The sequence below is a fragment of the Balaenoptera acutorostrata genome, chromosome 18 (genome assembly GCF_949987535.1).
Source record: "Balaenoptera acutorostrata chromosome 18, mBalAcu1.1, whole genome shotgun sequence".
NCBI lineage: Eukaryota > Metazoa > Chordata > Mammalia > Artiodactyla > Balaenopteridae > Balaenoptera > Balaenoptera acutorostrata.
In genome coordinates, this window is record NC_080081.1 from 59647961 (window position 1) to 59667571 (window position 19611).

At 48.1% G+C, this 19611-nt stretch overlaps 1 protein-coding gene across 1 annotated transcript in view; it reads right to left on the bottom strand.

Moving 5' to 3' along the window:
* Positions 1-9730: 9730 nt before the first annotated feature.
* SIAH3 (siah E3 ubiquitin protein ligase family member 3) overlaps positions 9731-19611 on the bottom strand; it is a 71997-nt gene continuing 62116 nt past the window's right edge. Inside the window, exon 2 of the mRNA XM_007186829.3 lies at positions 9731-10577. Within this exon, the coding sequence (XP_007186891.1) occupies positions 9906-10577 (672 nt within the window). The 3' untranslated portion in view covers positions 9731-9905. The remainder of the gene's footprint in view (positions 10578-19611) is intronic.

Below are 19611 nucleotides of genomic sequence, written 5' to 3' on the forward strand. Positions count from 1 at the left end.
AAAAAATAGAGGTATTCTCTCCTCAGAGAGATTTGCTTATATTCCAGAGTAATAAAAATAATCTCTCTCTCCAGAAAGGAGGATGGGCAGGTTTGCTAGCAACCCCGAATAAGATCAGAGTCTCCTGATCTCAGGGTTCCTCCCCCGAATGCATCCCCACTCTGTGCGCAGTCAACACCTGTTCATTGTTCTTTTGGAATTGGGGCTCAGGGAACCTGGACTAAAGTGTTCTTCTCACTGTGAACAGTAAATTGTCTAAATCCATTTGGGCTCATTGTCTCCTTCTGGCCAAATCTGTGGATGCATGTAATCCAACCCAACCAGTGCTGCTGGGCTGCTGCTTAGGAGCTGCTGGACCATTTGAGAGTTGCTGGATGCACATTTAAATGCATTTATTTTGGCTCCTTGAGTCCACTAAGACGTTCCTGAGGGCAGGGACCAGACCTTCTTTTCCCTTTGTATCCTCCAGCAAGCCCAATGTACATAGGCATTCAGTAATATTTTGTTGCTTAGGCTGAAGGCACTCCTACCTGCTGTCCTGAAGCACTCTTCTTTTTTTTTTTTTTTTTTTAATTTTTAATTGTTGGACTTCTTTTTTTTTTTTTAGAAATTCATGTTCTTTTATTTATTTATTTATTTATTTATTATTTATGGCTGTGTTGGGTCTTCGTTTCCGTGCGAGGGCTTTCTCTAGTTGCGGCAAGCGGGGGCCACTCTTCATCGCGGTGCGCGGGCCTCTCACCATCGCGGCCTCTCTTGTTGCGGAGCACAGGCTCCAGACGCGCAGGCTCAGTAGTTGTGGCTCACGGGCTTAGTTGCTCCGTGGCATGTGGGATCCTCCCAGACCAGGGCTCGAACCCGTGTCCCCTGCATTGGCAGGCAGATTCTCAACCACTGCGCCACCAGGGAAGCCCCCTGAAGCACTCTTCTTAATGGTACATTGCGACTATTTCTGAATTGCCATGGCTTCCCTGTGCCCAAGTGCCCCTGAGACTCTGGGATCTCAAGCCATCCTGGGCTTGTTAAGAAGCAGAGGCCAAGTTCCAGCCCACCAGAGCCCACCCAGAGAACAGCCCACCGTGGATGCGGCAGCGGGGCCTAGGGAATACAGCTCCACCAGCGCTGTGGCCGGAGAGAACCGGCCATACACTTGGCTCCCCAGATTAGGGGCAGAATTAGCAAGATGGGGACACTGCCCCTGAGGGCCTGCTGTGGATAGTAACCTGCACCCACAATAAAACAAATGCACTTTATGGACTCTTTCCTGCTAGGTTTGCCAGATTTAGCAAATAAACATACTTTTTATTTTATTTACTAAGCAGGCTTATCCTCTGCCCTCTCCCCTCTAGAGCCCATTCCCCAACTGAGCCTCGCCCTCGGGATGTGGCCGCGTCACTAAACCAGCCCCAGTGACAGTGGTTTTCCTGATTCTCTTTTTTTTTACAGAGCATCTTTCCCGGGTTGGTGAAGATGCAGATCTGAATGTTTAGGGGATGGACCCAGAGTTTCAGGAGACCTTCCTTGAGTTTTGCTGACTGACCTCGACCTTCTGTCATTGTTTGCAGGAAGCAGGACCACAAGGTAGGTGGTGGGCTCACCTTCTGAATGATCTGGAAGCATTTCTGTTGCAGGAAGGGCGACCCCTTCCCGGGCCTGAGAGTGGGCTCTTGTCAGACACTTGGAAATGGATTGTCCGAGGAGGCACACGTACTGATAAAGCAAAAGATTTTATTGGGAAGGGGTACCCGAGCGGAGAGCAGCAGGGTAAGGGAACCCAGGAGAACTGCTCTCCACGCGGCTCCCAGTCTTGGGTTTTATGGTAATGGGGTTAGTTTCCGGGTTGTCTCTGGCCAATCATCTTGCTTGGCCCGTAGCTGGTCTGATTCAGGGTCCTTCCCGGTGGCGCGTGCATCTCTCAGCCAAGATGGATCGAGCGTGATGGTTTCTGGAGGTTGGCAAGGCATGTTGTCTTCTCCCTCCTCCTTTCGGCCCCTCCCGAATTCTCCTGGTTAGCTTTCCTCAGCAACACTGCATTCTTCATCGCGACCTCCTGATGAGGTCTTTCAAGCTGTTATCACCATGCCTGGCCAAGGCGAGCGGTTTCCGTCAACGATTCCCTAACATTTCGATGTATTGAGGTGCTTGATTTCCTGTTTGACTGTGTTTTGTTTTTTAACTCTGTAATTGCCAGAATTATGTGTCAAGTCAGATGTAAAAATCAAGAAATGTCTATCTCTGTGTATTAACAAAAGTTGATTTGGAACCTAGGAAGAGGCAGAGAGAAGGGAAGATTGAACTACCTCATGGATGGGTGGTAATGCATGCCCCCAACTTTATCCTTAATAGATGCTTTTCCCAATGGCCCCCTTACAGAGGGTGTACAGAGTTTATCTTGTCTACCTCTAGGCTAGTAAGAAGCTAGTTCAGTGATTTCCTTTTCTCTCGCCCCGTAGGCAAGGCTTACATGGGGCTTAGCTCTGAGCGGCTGCCAAAAGTGGGCTGATGATTCACATTCCCCACAGAGGGCCCTGAAACGGTGACCCCTGTTCAGGCATCCTGGAGAGATTTGCAGGATAAGTAAATGCCTCCCTGGGGATTTGCGAGGTATCTCCCTGTCAGGGCTGGGGGCAGAGATTTAAATATGAATTACCATCCCAACCTGGCAGGGATTTACAAGATAAGCCCCTTCTGTGCTCCTGGGGGAGATTCACACAGTCCCTTCGTCAGCTCCAGGCTGCCGGGATCGTCACTGCGTGACACGCAGCACTGAGGACCCTTCCACGCTGGCTTCCGTCTGCCAGCCCTGGTCACGGCTCCGGCATCCTGCCCGGCCAGCCTTCTCTCACTCCTCTGTACCTACCATCTCTGCCCCCAAATGACAGGAGGATAGAGTTCCCTCTGCCACTGGGTTACAGGGAACCCCTACCTAATTCCCCTCTGCTCTCCTTTTTGGACTCCATTTAAGTGTTTCCTGCTTCTCCATCTGAAGGGAACTGTGATCGCTTCCCGTCACCTCCTTTCCTGCCTTCTTCCTCCCGCAGAAAGACCGGCTCTCTTCTTCAGGTGGCTTTATCTGCTCCTTTATTGTCTCCTGTGGCCCCTGTTCGCACCAGTGTGCTCGGTTCTGGATTTGAGAATCTAATCCTCAGCCACGTACCTACAGCAGAATCCTCTGGGGGAGAATGTTAAATCAGAACCCTGGGTTCCGCTCTGGACCTCCTGAAGGAGAATCTCTGGTTTCTAGGGCCCAGAAATCAAGTTCTGTTGATCATTCTTAAGCACACTCAAGTCTGAGAACTAACCTCGCATCCCAGAGTGGGTTCGGGGTGGGCCTCCCTCCCCCGCTGACTTTCCGATGGGTGAGTTTTCCCCCTTCTGTCAGTGGAGTGTCTCTCTGGCACTCAGCAACCTTACTGTGCATCTTTGAGTGTATTTTTAGGGCAAGGGCAAAGTGTTTGGGACACCATGGTGTGCAGAACTGTCCCGAGAAAGGCCGTGGCCTGAAAAGTAACCCAGCTCATGAATATTCATGCTGGCCCTGTGGTCAGTTTTGATCACTCAGATCAATTCAAGGCGCTTTCTATAAACCCTTTGTGAGAGCAGAAAACAGGTTCTGGGACTAAGAACGTAGGGAAGAAGATAGAGGTTAAGATGACTTGACAGGCAATAGGATTAAAACTCTTGCTCAATCTTGATCTTGCGAGTAACTAACAGTGGCCTGAAACTAAAGAATTAAACCATAAAGGCTCCCTTGACAACTGATCTGATAGGCCCAGAAGTAAATTTCAGGGACACTGTTGTCAGGCAGAGGCAGGGGAGAGCTGAGATAAGGGGCACTGGGAGGAAGGGGGTGGGCAGTGAAGGCCAGCGAGGGAAGCTTTGGTCTCTCTTAGGGTAGCACCAGATGCTGAAATAGTACTGAGGGCAAATTAGCTGCCACAGCGTTTATTCACCTTCAGCCGTACTTTCTCCCTTACATCCAATTATGACTTTCAAATGGAGGCAAAAATGAAAAGGGGAGGAAGATAATGAAACATAAGTCAAACGTGGCAACTGGTGAATTTCTGATAATTGCACTGTTTCATTTCTATTCCCTCACGTCGCACAGTAGCCTATGGAGAGAAGAAAATCCCAACAACAACAAACAACTCCAAAGGTTCAAGGAAACAATATCAAATGCAATTTAATGACATTTTTCATGGGAGACAGAATAGAGATAAAGTAGAATTCTAAATCTGCTGCTGCTTCTTGTCTTTAACATCATAAGAAAGCCTAGAAAATTATATGTACATCAATTCAGATCAAGTAAAGTGATTCTCGATTTCCTTTCTCTGTCTCATCTCAATACCCTAAAAAAAGGTTAGAAAGGGGAGGGGGGGTGTTTATAGTACAGTACTCAAGGTAAAATATTTTCATACAATATTGGAAAACACAAACCCTAACTCATGTAGGTAACCCATGTGATAATCTGATTTGGGGGAAACAAGTCAATGCTTATCTACAACAGATTTCTTGGATCTCTTTTTGAGTGAAGTTTTTCTTGGCTGGCCATTCTCCAGGTTAACACGCTAGAGAGCTCACCAATTCTTAAAGGAAATCTTCAGAACAAATTATCTGAAGGTCTAACAATCTACTAGGAGACTCTACTCTTGATGCTATTTGTAGCTGAACTTTAATCGAAGCATAATTCTTTGATGTCCAGTCCACAATCCCTTCCCCTTCCACCAGAAACTGCATCCAAGTGGAGGCTTCAACAAGCCTCACTTCTTTCACTTACGTTGAAGCCACTGGGATCAGAGTAACTGATTCACTATTGACCTTGGAGATTCTGCCTGCTACAGGGCACTCAGCCTGGAGTTCCTTGTGACTTTTATCCTAGTGGGAACCATACCCTTAATTTGGAAAGAGTGTTGGGCTATGGATTGTGAACAGGCTACTTGTTGGGTTGCAGTGAAGTAGCCAGATTAGCGCTAGGCTCTGTTCTTCATGTAACATCCCCTGATCTGTTCCCTTTTTTGTCCTTCAGCTTTGAGGATGTGAGGGTTCTATTTCTGTGGTCATACATTTTATGTGATGTTTGCAACTACTGCCCACTGTGTCATTCTCAGATGTTGGATATTTCCAATCTCTAATTGCAAAGTAAAATATTTCTTTAGGTTTTGGTCTATGTACAGAGGTAAGAAAAATGACCTATAAGAATAAGCAATGGGATATTCTAATTTTGTAGCATTTGGTCTTACTTTTGGGATTGGGATTGCAATAGGTTGGTTTTTTGAAGCCATAATTTTTCCATGAAAGTCATCAGATAGAACTTCCCACACTAACAGCAATAGGGAAGGATCTGGAATAGGGCAGGGAATGCCCTTGAAGTTGCTTAGAGGCCTCAGACTCCCTTCTCCGGAACAATTTGTGTTTTCCCGAAAATTTGCTATTTGGCTAGCTTGGCTGTTATCTCTATCCCTGTCAGTGTGGCCACCAGGATCTTGTCTCTCCTTCCAAAGTCCCCTCTCCCCACCCTGCCATGTACATCAGAACTGTCCAGGCAGTGGTATGCTGGTAAATGTTTTCACAGCTAGTTCTCCAAGTGGGAAACACCCTGGCTTATAGCATTGACAATTTCCATGGGGTAAACACTGCCACCGTGGCCAGTTTCAAGCTGTTACCATGATGTCACCAAACATGGGGTTGGTAGCACATCATTATATAGTATGTTCACCACACACATATGGTCAGGGTAAATAATCTCGAGAGCATAGAAAATAAAAGAGTAGTGAAATAATTAGGAAGTGATGAGTTCTGAGTATTTATTACCTTCTTTTTAATAGAACTTATTTAATTGTAAATTTATATAATTTAATTTTTAATAGTGGCTGTGCTTAACAGTTTGTAAAATTCCTGAAAAATTTAACAACTGTTACACAAGCCAGCTCTAGCACACCGTTCTGTCTTGGTCTGGGAAAAGAGGGAGAAAGGGAAGAAATGAAAGGGCACATTTAATACAACTCTACTAAAAGGCCTGTATGCCATTCAGAATTTATGACTGGTCCTTCTGAGCCTTGGGTCCATGAATTTCTAGAAATGACATAGTTGGTATTGGTCTGAAGCCTGGACTTTGGAGCAAGACATGCTGAATTCCAGACGCAGCTGTACCATTTACTGTGTGACCTTAAAAGTGTCTAATCCCTCTTAGCTTAAGTTTCTTCATGGGTGAAATAATAGTACCTGCTTCATAAGGTTGTTATGGGGATTAAATGAGATAATATGCTCAAAGTACTTAGCTCACTAGGTTACATAGTAAACCCTCAGTAAGTGGTAGCCATGACTACTATTATTATTATTAACCTGATCCGTTTCTTAAAGGTCCACAATAGCCACAGGTAGTGATGGGGTCTATCCCAGCTGCAAGTACATGGAGAGAAGGATAATTAAAGGCAATCTTCTTTGCATGGCCTGACTTCCATTCTGCACTGACCATTTATGCAGGCTCAGCCTCAAGGGCAGGAATGACCTTCTCTTCACACCTCCTGCCTCAAGTTCAAATGCTGGTAACTCATTTCTTGCTGTTAAGGGCTGCTGTCTCCCTAGGCCTACTTTTATTTTTTAATTGTAATTTGTATTGGGGTATAGTTGATTTAAAATGTTGTGCAGGTGTTCAGCAGAGTGAATCTGTTATACATATACATAGATCCACTCTTTTTTAAGATTCTTTTCACATATATCCCTAGGCCTACTTTTTAAATGCAAATACAGTTGGCCCTCTGCATCTGTGGGTTCCGATTGTACTATGGCATTTTGTATAAGGAACTCGAGCATCCGTGGATTTTGGTATCCAGGGGTGGGGCGTATCGAGGACCCAATCCCCTGCAGATATAGAGGGCTGACTGTACTCCTTAGAGGGTGGGTATCAAGTCAGCACTTGGGTGTGCATGAGGCAGTCAGATCCCAGGGCTCTGCGTTGAGCGGACTCCTGGGAATCTAAAAATGAGGAACCTGCAGTGGGCGATGTGATATAGGAAGGGGCCTGAGTCCCTCCCACCCCTCCCCCTGCTTCCAGGTTGACCAGTTCTTCTAGCTGAGATGCCTCTAAAAGCAAAGCTACTTCAGACTCTCCCTGCTCCCTGAACCAAGGCCCAGTGGACCCTTGGGACCCCAGTCCACTGATGAGGTGGGAACATGCTGACTGCTCTGTGTTCATCTTCCTCTGGCAAGAACACCAAGTTTGCAGTCGGTGGGCCAGGTTCAAGCTGTGGTCCCAACCACTTGGTGTGTGACTTTGGGAAGGTCATTTCATGTCTCTGAACTTCTGTTTGTTTAGTATATTGAGGATGCTGATAAGGATCCGCCAGAGACTCAGATGAGGGAGCCCTTTGTGACTCTAAAGCTCAACACAGCACACTTTGTTGGTACCATTTTCTGATCCCTGTTCATTGTTTTTAGTTTGCTCCTCTTTCTTCAATTCTTCACACATGGCTATAGAGAGGAAGGGCTTCTTGGGAGCACCATAGATGGATGAAAATAACACACCTCTACCCTTTAATCTAAAGGTTTCTAGGAACCAAAAATATCCGTTCCTACCTGGGATCACTTATTCATAATACAGTCCTGTGTGCACTACTAATAGCCTGAAGTTATTCTCAGTTGGGCTCTCCTAACTTGGCACTACAGGAAGGCAGAGGTGTTGTTTGCACGAGCCCTAAGGCCCTGTGGATGGTAATTATACTCTTAATGAGGTTTGGTTTGTTTGTTTATCTGGGGCACCTGTGACGCTACACAAATGTTTTCTAAGTGGTGGAGAATCAGGAACCATGGAAGGAATGCAGCTTCTGGAGGCATCAGACTTACAGCCAAGGGGGTCTTAGGTTCTGGGGAAGGGCCTGGGGGTAAAGTAAGGAGCCAGTCTCTCCTCACATGGACCGACCAGCCTCAGCTTGTTCCCAGGCCGGCGGTGCGGTTCTAGGCGGGGGACGCTGGTGCCCTGTGGGATGTTCTGACAGCACTAAGAGAAAGGAGCTTACAACTCTTCCCTTGGGACTGCGCACCTGGCGTTTGCCTCAATCAGTGACACAATGTTTACTGGTCTCCTTAGGGCTCTTAGAGAACACAACCTCAGATCCCAGGCCCCAGCGGTTACTGTGTAACTAGAGGGGGCTGCATTCGGAGCTCCTCTATCGACTGACCCTGCCCTTGCGGAGCTGGAGCTGCGGGTTGGCAGCTCAGGTGGCTGCAGGATTACCCAGTTGTTGGGGGAAGGGTGTTGTGTTTCTGGATCAATTATTTTTGGCAGAGAAAAGATTGCTGATGGCCAGTCAGGGCAAAAGCTGCCCGAAACTAAATCCTCACTGGGAGGCCTGCCAGGACCCAGCCGAGATGGCCAGGTGAGGGAACGGGACCGAGAGCAATGTCTGCTTGGCAAAAGGTCCACTGGTGAGCGTCGTGTGGGGTTTGGGCTCCATGCAGCTGCTGCAACCAGGGATTGGCCGAGGGGAGAACAAAAATGACAGAAAGGAGGGGGAAGAGGGCCTACTGGGAAGGCTTACAGGTATTCAGCTTCCATCGGAAGAGACAAAGTCGACTAAACATGCTTACTTTCTTCAAAAACACGAGAGACTTCCACAAGAAGAGGTTGGCAGATTGTTCTGACAGCCGAATAAGAGAAGGCCATTTACCTGGAGGCAGTATGGATTTTTGTGGCCTCTTCATCCATACTGCAACGGGGCGCCGGATGCATGCTGACCAGTGACAGCGTGTGTGTGCTGAACGGAGCCCTCGGAGCGGTTTAGAAGTAAGGGAAGGAAAGAGGACCCTCTCAGGTGTCTTGAGTGATGGGGACAGCCCTTCAGGTCAGAGGGACCTGGTTGCACCCTTCAAGTTCCTTGTGTTTGACGCCGAATCATGGTTCTGGCTATGAACCGTCAAGAGCACAGAGGGCTCTTTGCCTGATACATAAGTGTTCCACCCCAGGGAAAGGACTGAAGGATTTTATAACTTGATAATAAAGCTCTCTCAGGAGAGAACGCCCTCGCAGAGGTGGGAGATTAATTCTATCCTTCGCTTTTTCGGCTGCTTCTCTTCCCCTGCATCTTGCCCATCCTTTTCCATGACTTGCTCAACAGAGGGCAAAGAGATTTTCAAGAAAGCACCAAACCCTTGAGGCCTTTGATTTCGGAGCAGGAGAAGATGTCCCAGGCTGAAAGCAAGCTCATAACAGCCTGCCAAAAGAGGGTTTGACCTCTGCCCGCTCCCCAGAGCCCCGGGATCAATCCAGAGGACACATGGCGTGATGGCCCCTCCAGCCCAGCGCCCTGGCCTTCGGAGGAGACGCCATCTCCTTGTGTCCAGGCAGCGTGGCCCCTGAGGTTCCTGGGAAGGTGGCAGACTTGTGTCTAGTTGGTCTGAAATACATACCTCTGAGCTGGCCAGGTCCCGTTCCCTAATCTGCTGTTGGCACGCATTTCAGAGTTAGCTCACTCTGAAATAGATTAAAAAGAGAAGGAAGAAATGATTTGGACACTAAGTCTCCTTTCAACCCCAAGAGTCTGCTTTGTGACCTTGGTGACTTTTGCTCAATTTAGAAGCAGCGGAGAAGGGAATTGCAAGGAGAAGGTGGCGAGAAATCACCATTCTGACTGAATCCGATTAAAAGTGTTCTATACAACTATGCCAACAAATCAGGACAAACCTCACACCAAGATCTTGAATCACAAGATGTTTACGTAATATAATGCCCATGGCAGACAAATACCAAATACCACAAAGTACCTGAGACAAAAAAAGAAAGGAAGGAAGGAGAGAAGGAGGGAGAAGAATAGAAAGGAGCCTGGAGTCCTGGCCTTCGGAGATCCAAGGGCCCAGGCAGAGTTCCTCGGGGAAGGAGTGGCTGCACGTGACCGTCCGGGGCCTCTGCGTCACATCTCAGCTTCCGAGGAGCAGACCTCCGTCGCCGCGGTGATGGCAATCCCGATGGCGAGGCTGCCGTTGTCGGAGAAGAGCTGGGCCAGCGAGGTGTTGAGGACGAGGCAGTCCCCGTCAGTGATCACCGAGTCCACGCACTCCAGGACAGACCGGGGGGCGGCCTCCCACTTGAGACGCCGGTGGTTTCTGTTGAGCTCCAGGCGATAGGTGAAGCAGTCGGCCTGGGTGGGGGTCCCGATGAGCATCATGGTGGCGAAGAACTGGGGGTGCCCTGCGTGCCTCTCCCGTTTCCTAAGCACCAGCAGAAAGTGGTGGCCGAGGCAGGAGTGCATGATGATCCAGTCGGCCGGTGCCGGCAGGTGCACGTCCGTGGCCAGGAAGACGATCTCGGCGCCCTGCAGGATGTCCACTCGGTGCATCTGCCGCAGGTGGGGCACCAGCACCTCCAGGTGGCCTTCCCACTGGCAGGAGAACAAGGGGCACGCGCAGGGCGTCACCTGGGCAGCGTGTAGCCCCGCCTCCTGGTGCGGCGGGTGGTGAGGGCAGGCGTGGTGGCGGAGGTGGGGCTGGCGGGCGTGGTGGCGGAGGAGCGGGGGGAGGAGGTGAGGGGGGAAGCTGCCGGGCTCCGGGGCGCTCTGGGTGACGGCGCGGCGGCCAGACACATACTGTAGGCGAAAGAGAAGAGCATTAGTGGCGGTGAGATCAGACTCTCAGCCTGGCTGAGACTCCCCCCTCCCGGTGTTCAGAATGTGGAAAGCAGACTCTCCCGGACCGGTAGAGAAAGCTCTATCTCTTAAAAAAATGAGACCTGCCAGACTGTCTTCCAAAATGGCAGCACCATTCTACATCCCCATCAGCCATTTAAGAGAGTTCCAGTTTCTCCACGTCCTTGCCAACACTTGTTATTATCTGTTTTGACAAATATTTTAATGAGGCAAAATTCATTGTTTTGAATGTTTTGCCAGATTTAGATGCTGAAGTCTTCTCCAAGTCATTTCATTTCAGTACAGAATGTAAATTTACCCAATCGGAAATAGAAGCTCCTTCAAGAGATTCCTCCTGCAAGAAGAGATTTTCCAAATGTATTAGTATATTTAAAGAAAAAAAACAAAACTTTAAAACAATGAGGGACATGGTGGTTGCCTTGGGTGGTTGAGATTCTGAAAACTCAGTCCAAGAAAATGCAATATTTATGCCTTTCTGATTCTTTAATTAGATACTCAAATAGGCAATTTTCCCCTTCAAATAACTTATATGGATGGTCATTAGTCATAAAGAACAAAGAAATCAATTTTTTTTGTGCTTTTTGGATACAGTTGATATTTTTGTGCAGGCGCTGGAAGTCAATGGATTTTTTCCCCTCTATTTTATCATTACTGTTATTTTTAGAACAAAATTTTGGTAAATACCTATTTGTCCTTCCAGTACTGCCAGGGGTTGTGCTATCTGCGGTGCCCTTCTGGGTAGTCAGGCAACCATGGGACCCAGAGCTGATTGTGTGTAGCTGGACCACAGTCCCCAGGGAAGGAGCCTGAGCTATGACTCCTGGGACTTTGCCCCACCAGGCACACTTCTGTCCTGCTTTAGGCTCACTGTTCCAGAACAGCTTGCCAGGGGCTCACCACTAGCCAGCTTCCACCCTGAGACTCTCTTGACCTTTTGTTCCTCACAACAGCGTGCCCACCAATGCCCTCAACACATCAGGAGCTGTGACAACACTTTCTGATCAGGTATCAGTAAGCATCTGCAGTGACCAGACCCTAGAGATACAGCTGTGAGCAAAATAAACACCGCGTTTCTCAGTATAGGTGGTACAGACGTTAGTACGTATCTAATTAATTATGGTTTTGAAAAGGCTCCTCCCTGGCACGAGGACTGTGATTCCTGTTTTTCAGTTGAAGAAACAGGCTTCAGTAATAACATGCCCAAGGTTACAAGGCTGGGAAGTGAGAGATGGGATTCATTTTCACGCCTCATGACTCTGAACACAGCAACTGCCCTCCCCTCAATAATCCCACCTCCAGCTCCCTCCCCCATTCTTTGAGGTTTTTTTCTTTAATTAGTCTGTGGGGTCTGGGCTGTGCAGGGGAGGTGGCCGGTCTTCAGGGTGCTCCAGGCATTAGCCATTCACGTGGCAGCCTTCTCTGGGCTGCCCTCAGGTTCGCTCTCCAAGCCCCTCTGGACTTCGCGTGCCTTTGGGCACTTGCCTCCTCGCTTCGGTTCCTTCCCAGCATGTAGAGGACCAGGGTGATGGGTGATGGTCTGTCTTTCATACTCACCACTGTTGCGGCCAGTCTCTGTCTCCCTGGGCTCAGAGGGTGGCTGAGAGTGGAGGCCTGGCGAGCTTCCCTTTCTGTAGAGCACCCAGGGACACATACACACACACTGGGGGCCCGACTAGCTCTGTTCTGGAGTTGTTCGCCCCGCTCTCCCCTCCGCCGGGAGCCCAGCCAACCTGGAGGGTGAGCTACAGGGCCCTTCCAGTAGCTCCTGCGTGACAGCTACTGGGCAGCCTGTCGTCACCCATCCTGCACACCCGCCAAGCCACCTGTCCCAAGGGGGACAGTGTCTTCCCCTTGATGGAAAGGCTGTGTTCCAGAATCCTGCTAGTGGTGAGTCTGACTCAGCCTTTAGTGTTAAATATGGGGAAGGGATTAACTAGTATGTAGCATCTACAAAGTGTTAGGTGCTGTGGAAAGTAGATATTTTTTGTGTCATTATTTCATTTAATTTCTCACAGAAAAGATCAATTTTCTTACTTTTTAAAAAAAGTTAAATCTGGCTTAGTTCCTACCTGCTTGCTGGTGGCTGATATCATTTAGTCAATGGGTGAAGGAGGGGGGCCAATTCCTAGGATCCCTTGGGATTGTACAAGTAGCCCAGGCTCATACACTCCACCAGCCAGATGCAAGGACCCCTCCCAGGTCCTCCCAACAGGCCTGGCAGAAGATCAGCCTCTTCTGTTTCGCTCAAGAGGATCTAGTGTTGGCTTCTCATGGAAAGCCCCAAATGCTGTCCCCTCTCCCAGCCTCTGAGAAGCCCCCCACCCTCATCTAGGTCACAGCAATCACGAGAGAAACATGTTATGTGTGTCTTCTAGATGAAGAAACTGACACAGAGAGGTTGAGTCACTTGCCAAGGTCACACAGCTTATAAGGGGTGCAGGTGGGAATGGAGCCCAGATCAGTTAAAGGCGATATAGATCATAGCCTGGGAAGATCACCAGCTGGATGTTGGCCAACTTTGATCTGTTCCACTGTTTACTTGTCCAGCAGCCTTGATTAAGTCAGTTGCCCTATCAGCAAAATATTTATTTCATAGGGTTGTTAGGGGATCAAATGAAACAGTGCCTGTCAAACAGCTTTAATAACCACATCAAGTATTACATCAGTATGGCATTTCCATTTGGATACGGTTTGGGATGAAGCGTTTTGGTGGCCTTCCCCCTCAGTCCATGGCTGCCTGCCTTGGTCCTGGTCAGCTGACCCTCACACCTGAGCAGCACTCTGGGCTGAACACAGGCCACCAGAAGGGTCTGGAGACCCCAGCATAGCACTTGGCTGGGGCCTCCTGTCCAATGCCGATGCATGATGACGGAATGTCCTGAAATTCCCATCTCAGAAATGGCCTCTGGGCTAGTTATTCTCTGCCCTTCTCCAGATCCATCTTCCATCTTCTTCATCCTGTTCTGTGCAGCTAGTCTCAGAGACGTGAAATCAGAGTAAGGAGGGCATGAGGAAGAAACACCTCGACCTCCCTTTCTTCCCCGACTCCAGTCTCCTGCCAGTGCCCCCCATTGGCTAAACGCAATCAGAGACCTACCAGAAGGAAGCCCAGGAGGTGCACTCAGTGAGGGTCAGCCCCCTTTGGAAATGGTGCTTCACCAGTGAGGAGCACATGTGAAGAGGGAATGTCCACCTGTATGCAAATGTCTCAATTCCCTCCTTTGTGATGTCAGCTGATCCGATCAGTCTGGGCCTCCTAGGCTGAGCTTTGATGAGGCTGATTGGGGGGAGGCAGGGAGGGCTAATATATGCCCACAATCATTAAGCCATTCGACAAGAATGGATACACTAGCTGACATGTGCACAGCCTCAGCCCAGGCTGAGAATACTGAGCAGAGTACGATACCAGTTCCTGTCTCAGTAGCTCACTGTGATTAGGGTAATACAACACACTGCAAAAATGCAGGACCGGAGGGGCTCTGAGTGTGCAAAGTGGCGGCTGTAGCTATTCTAGTCAGTGCCAAGTGCCAGTTACCCTGGGCGAAGCAGGAAGGGTGATGCTCTAACAAAGTAGGCAAAAGGTTTGCTGATGGGGTGAATAACAGGTTCCAAGGAGCTGGGTCTGAAAGACCATGGGATTTTTAAGAAATGAAAAGTTCCAAGTGGCTGTCACTAGAGGATCTGGCAGAGGTGGTGAGGAGCAGGGCTGGAGAGCAGTGGGACCATATTGCCAAAGTCTTGGCACGGAGATGACACCCAGCACTCAGGGACCGTCCGTAGGAGGGCCCAAGGGACACAGCTTCACACTTCAGGGAGCCCCTGCGGGCAGCATGATGGCCCAAGCCCACCGGCATAGCGGGTTCCAGCTGTCACTCAGGATGGGGCAACAGTGAGTCCTGGCACTTGTCCAACCCCTGGACCCTAGGCTTGGTCATTCCACCCAGACTCTCCCCTTGCTTCCTTTTGGCCTCGTCTTCCACTGGCCTTTCCGTTGTTTAATTGCTGCAGGGTAACAGAGCAGCCAGTGGTATAATCCAAAGTGACTGAAGTGAATGACTATGCAAATAAAGCGAGACATTATAAACTCGCGGAGACCCCTGCGCTTGCTGTGCCCTGAGAAGGCGCTAAGAATAAACACAGCCTTAATTCTCCATTTCTTCCTGCTCTATCTTCTGATGCAAAATATGTTTCATTTAAATGACCTTCGGGTGAGCGAGGTCACAGGGCTGTTGGCAGGGAGAAGGGATTCTTTTAATTGGCAAAATGCTAATCGTTTTGGAAAATGAATTCTAATCTTCCCATCTGATACAGTGGATGTGTGAGTAATTACTTTCCTTCCCTAAACTGTTAATGCAACATTAGTGATTACATTAATTAAAACTCTTACAGGCTGATAAACCCCTCAGCCAGTCTGCAGATGTCTTCCTTCCATTGGCCATATTTAACTTCCCATTTAGAAGAGAGATCTTGAATTAACCTTTAGAATAATTCGCAAAATTGGGTTTAGAAATGTTAGGCTTTATGGACTGGGTATAATTCTCTCCCCAAGCATTAGTGAGACCATTTCCACTGAGGGTGTAATTGAATTTAAAAATGCCTGCCTTAATTTCATCAGCCACACTCCCATGGTTGGTAATGGCTATCCCTCCAAATCCTGGCATCCAAAGAGGAAACCTGCCCCTGGAAAAATCACGTGACCCTTTCTCCAGCATCTGCTCCCTCTGGTCAGCGAGCTCACTTGGAGGACTGCTCTCTCCTTCCCCTTGATTCCAGGAACCGTGCCATGCTAATTAATGCATTTCAGCTGAAGGCAGATTTTTTGCACCCAATTTCAAATGACAGGCATGTGCGGGACTTCCCTGGTGGTCCAGTGGTTAAGACTTCTCCTTCCAATGCAGGGGGTGTGGGTTCGATCCCTGGTCGGGGAGCTAAGATCCCACATGCCTTGCGGCCAAAAAACCAACACATAAAACAGAAGCAGTATTGTAACAAGTTCAATAAAGACTTTAAAAATGGTCCACATTAAAAAGAAAAAAGCTTAAAAAAAAAAACGACAGGCATGTGCTTTGAGTTTGCTCATGCCCTTATTTGTGAGAATTAACGAAGTGAAGCTTTCAGTACGGGGGGAAGGGGAAAGGCAGCGTGCTATCGATGTATCTCACACACAGGAGAGAAGAGCGGGGAGGAGTAACATTTCAGGGCAGGTATCAGAACGTTGGGATAAAGTCAAGGCTGGAACCTAGTTGGGAATCAGGTCTGCAAAGAAGGGAGGCTGATACGACCCAGCAGTCCCAGTACTGGGCATATACCCTGAGCAAACCATAATTCAAAAAGAGTCATGTACCACAATATTCATTGCAGCTCTATTTACAATAGCCAGGACATGGAAGCAACCTAAGTGTCCATCGACAGATGAATGGATAAAGAAGATGTGGCACATATATACAATGGAATATTACTCAGCCATAAAAAGAAATGAAATGGAGGTATTTATAATGAGGTGGATGGAGTTAGAGTCTGTCATACAGAGTGAAGTAAGTCAGAAAGAGAAAAACAAATATCGTGTGCTAACACATATATATGGAATCTAAAAAAAAAAGTTTTGAAGAACCTAGGGGCAGGACAGGAATAAAGACACAGAGGTAGAGAATGGACTTGAGGCCATGGGGAGGGGGAAGGGTAAGCTGGGACAAAGTGAGAGAGTGGCATGGACATATATACACTACCAAACGTAAAATAGATAGCTAGTGGGAAGCAGCAGCATAGCACAGGGAGATCAGCTCGGTGCTTTGCGACCACCTAGAGGGGGCGGGATAGGGAGGGTGGGAGGGAGATGCAAGAGGGAGGAGATATAGGGATATATGTATATGTAGAGCTGATTCACTTTGTTATAAAGCAGAAACTAACACACCATTGTAAAGCAATTATACTCCAATAAAGATGTTAAAAAAAAAAAAAAGGGAGGCTGGAACCTAGTTGGGAATCAGGTCTGCAGAGAAGGGAGAGTATCTGTACCTGCTCCAGGTCCCACTCTGTAGTCTTTAAAAATCCCCTCCGTTTCTCGGAAGGACGGTCAAGGCTGAAAGTTTAGTGTTCCTGGGACGCCCACCTCTCCACCACTCTTCCGCAAAACCTAGCATGACTGTGCATGTGCACACGAAACCCAGGAGGACTCTGGAAAGCTTCCAGCAAACAGCTGAGAAATAAGTTACACGGAGATAGAAAACAACAACGGGGCTTTTATTGCCTGGGACAGACTGTCTTCCTTAGAAAATGTGTCTCCTGCTCCTTTCCCCCCAGACGGTTATAGTTAGAACACAGAATGAATGAGAGCTTCGTGTGGGCAGCATGATAATGTCTGTAATTTTCTTTAAAACGCTTTCATAGAGAGAATGTGATAGGAATGTGTACATTTTTAACCTACACTCCAGGGGCTGTCAATTCCCTAATCAGGAATTCTCACTTCAAGGTGATCACCTAACATTTTATCCGAAAGGCCACACTCCAGAGATAACTACTACAATTGCTTCAATTAGTATCCATATTTCTGATCCACACCAGATGCTGCTAATTAACATTTCCGCAGAGGTTTCCATTGGTGAAAGTAGTAGTTTGTTAATCAGCATAGTAGATGGTAGAAATGAACTCTCCTTGATGAAATTCCTCGTTTTCAAGCTACGAAGATTGTTTAAAACACTTCAGAGGAATTCCGCACTTTAGGGACGAGCCCGGGAGCTTGTTCCCTGACTATTCCTGACTCTGGCCACTGAGTCAAGGACTCACCATGGTCTGGTACCATCTCTCAGAGTATCAGAATCTTGCTCCTGGTAGATCACTGCATACAAACTTTCCTCACTGGCAATCAAAATTATGTAAACTGAGCAAGGAGACACTTGTTAGCAAACACACAGAAGCCTTGAGTCCTGAGCTATATATGCCATAAATAAAAAAGAGGAAGGTGAGTTATTACTGTGAAAAGAGGAAGATAAAAATTTGCCTGGATCAAATTTTGAGAAAGCAAGGTCCATGGGTGAAAAACAATGAAAGGGATTCATACAGATGTCTACACAGGCACTGGTCCTATGGTCTCAAAAGGCTCGTGACTGAGCTGGTCGTCTTGTAAATTCAGACCCTGGCTGTGTGAGAGGCTGGGAAGAAATGTGTGGACGACATTGTGAAAACAAAAAACATGACTCAGCCCTCAAGCACCCCAGGCCTTTCTTTAGTTCCTAGATCCTGGCCCATGGCCGCCCAGCATGTCTCCATCATGGTCCCGACTGGCATTGTCACTTTGAGACCATCAGCCCCTGTAAGACGGGGATCCTGCCTCCCTCCCTGACCTGCGAAGTCAAGCAGTGGTCAAGATCTGTCCATACAATTCATTCTTTATTTCAACTCGTTTTGAAAATCACTAGTGCGTGGCTTTCTCTTCTTAGCTAGGTTGGAAGTCAGAGGGCAGAGACAGGGTTTAGTTTGCCCAATGCCTAGCCCTGTGATGGGCAATGCCAGCACCGTGCAGTGTCTGGCATCTACTAGACTCTCCCTGAGTATTTGTTGCTTGGATGAATGAATGAACGATTCATAAATGGAACCGTGTGCTGCACTATATCCGTGGAAAGGCTGCTTGTCTTCAGTCAGAGGCTCTGTTCTCTACCCGTCCTTCCTGTAGAAATATGTGTGGCGTGGTGTGTGTATGTGTATGTGTGCTCACGTGCACGTGTGTCCATAGCTGTTGGCTTATCAAGTAGGTCTCCTGGTGACTCCTCACCCAGAACTCAACAGTGATGGGACAATGAGACCTGACCAGGAGCAGGACACTGATATGTACCCAGCTGCCATCATGGGAAGTAAAATAACAGCCTCGAAGAAGGAACTTCTCATGCCAGTGAGGTACTTTCTTTGCTTTTACTTTGTATAGAGATTATTCGGAGTCTTAGGCATTCCCTTTATCGATAGCAGATTGTTTCTTACAATTTGTTTGGGAAGGACAGTCTGCTGTCCTTCAACAGGTTGTCTGATCAACCCTGGATCCAGCAGACTGTCTTACATTGTCTTAATCTAACCCTCTTAGATTGATCTAGACCCGCTTTCCCCTCTGGCACTTCAGCAGGACCAGTGACCTAACTAAAGGTTGGATGCCCCCATACTTCCAGTTTCTGTTAACAATCAGCAGGAAGTAACTTCAATCCAACCAAAGATTATGGGCCCTCCCCCAGTTTTCCCCTTCCCCATAAGATGGGGAGACTAATGGGTTGTGCCCACCCAGTGCCCTGAACTGACCCTTCCAGACCACATTCCAGATAACTGGGATCCTGGAATTCCCTACCCAATGGCTCTGAGTCAGCTTCCGGGAGTCTGTGCTATTTCTGGCATCCATCATCCAGAAGGCGGACCGTTAGACATGAGGTGTGGCCCATGGGGGACTATTTGGGGCTTGGCTGTGTGGGCTAGGGTGTCCACTTGCCTTTGCCTGGGACTCATTTCAGAGCAGGATGAAGCCTCATTAGGAAGAAAGTGAGACAGGTTGCGGACTGGGGGTTGTGGCCATCCAGATCGTTATGAAGGGGTAATTGTTAAAGGAGGAGGGTACGCCACATTTTAAGAGTCTCTTACCTTGATCTTTTAAGTGTTTAGACATGCAGCGTGTGGGCCTCCGCCTTCACTTTTGCCTTGAGCCCTGCAAACGTTAGGGGCGGGCCTGCAGTCAGACCACACAGCAGAGGAATCCTGCTCCATTTCCATTTATTCTTTGACTCTGCCTTTTATCTGCGAGGTTTTGAGCATGCTAATGAGTTTTATGAATCTTGCAGATGAAAGACCTTTCCTTAAAAGCAACTTTTTGAGTAGTCAGACTTTTGTATCTGCAACTGGCAAGTGAAACCCAGGGCCTGTATGAGCAATTTAAAGGTTAGGATTTAATTACCTGAAGACCCATTAACTGCAGGGATCTGGGTAGGATTACTTTAGGACCCCG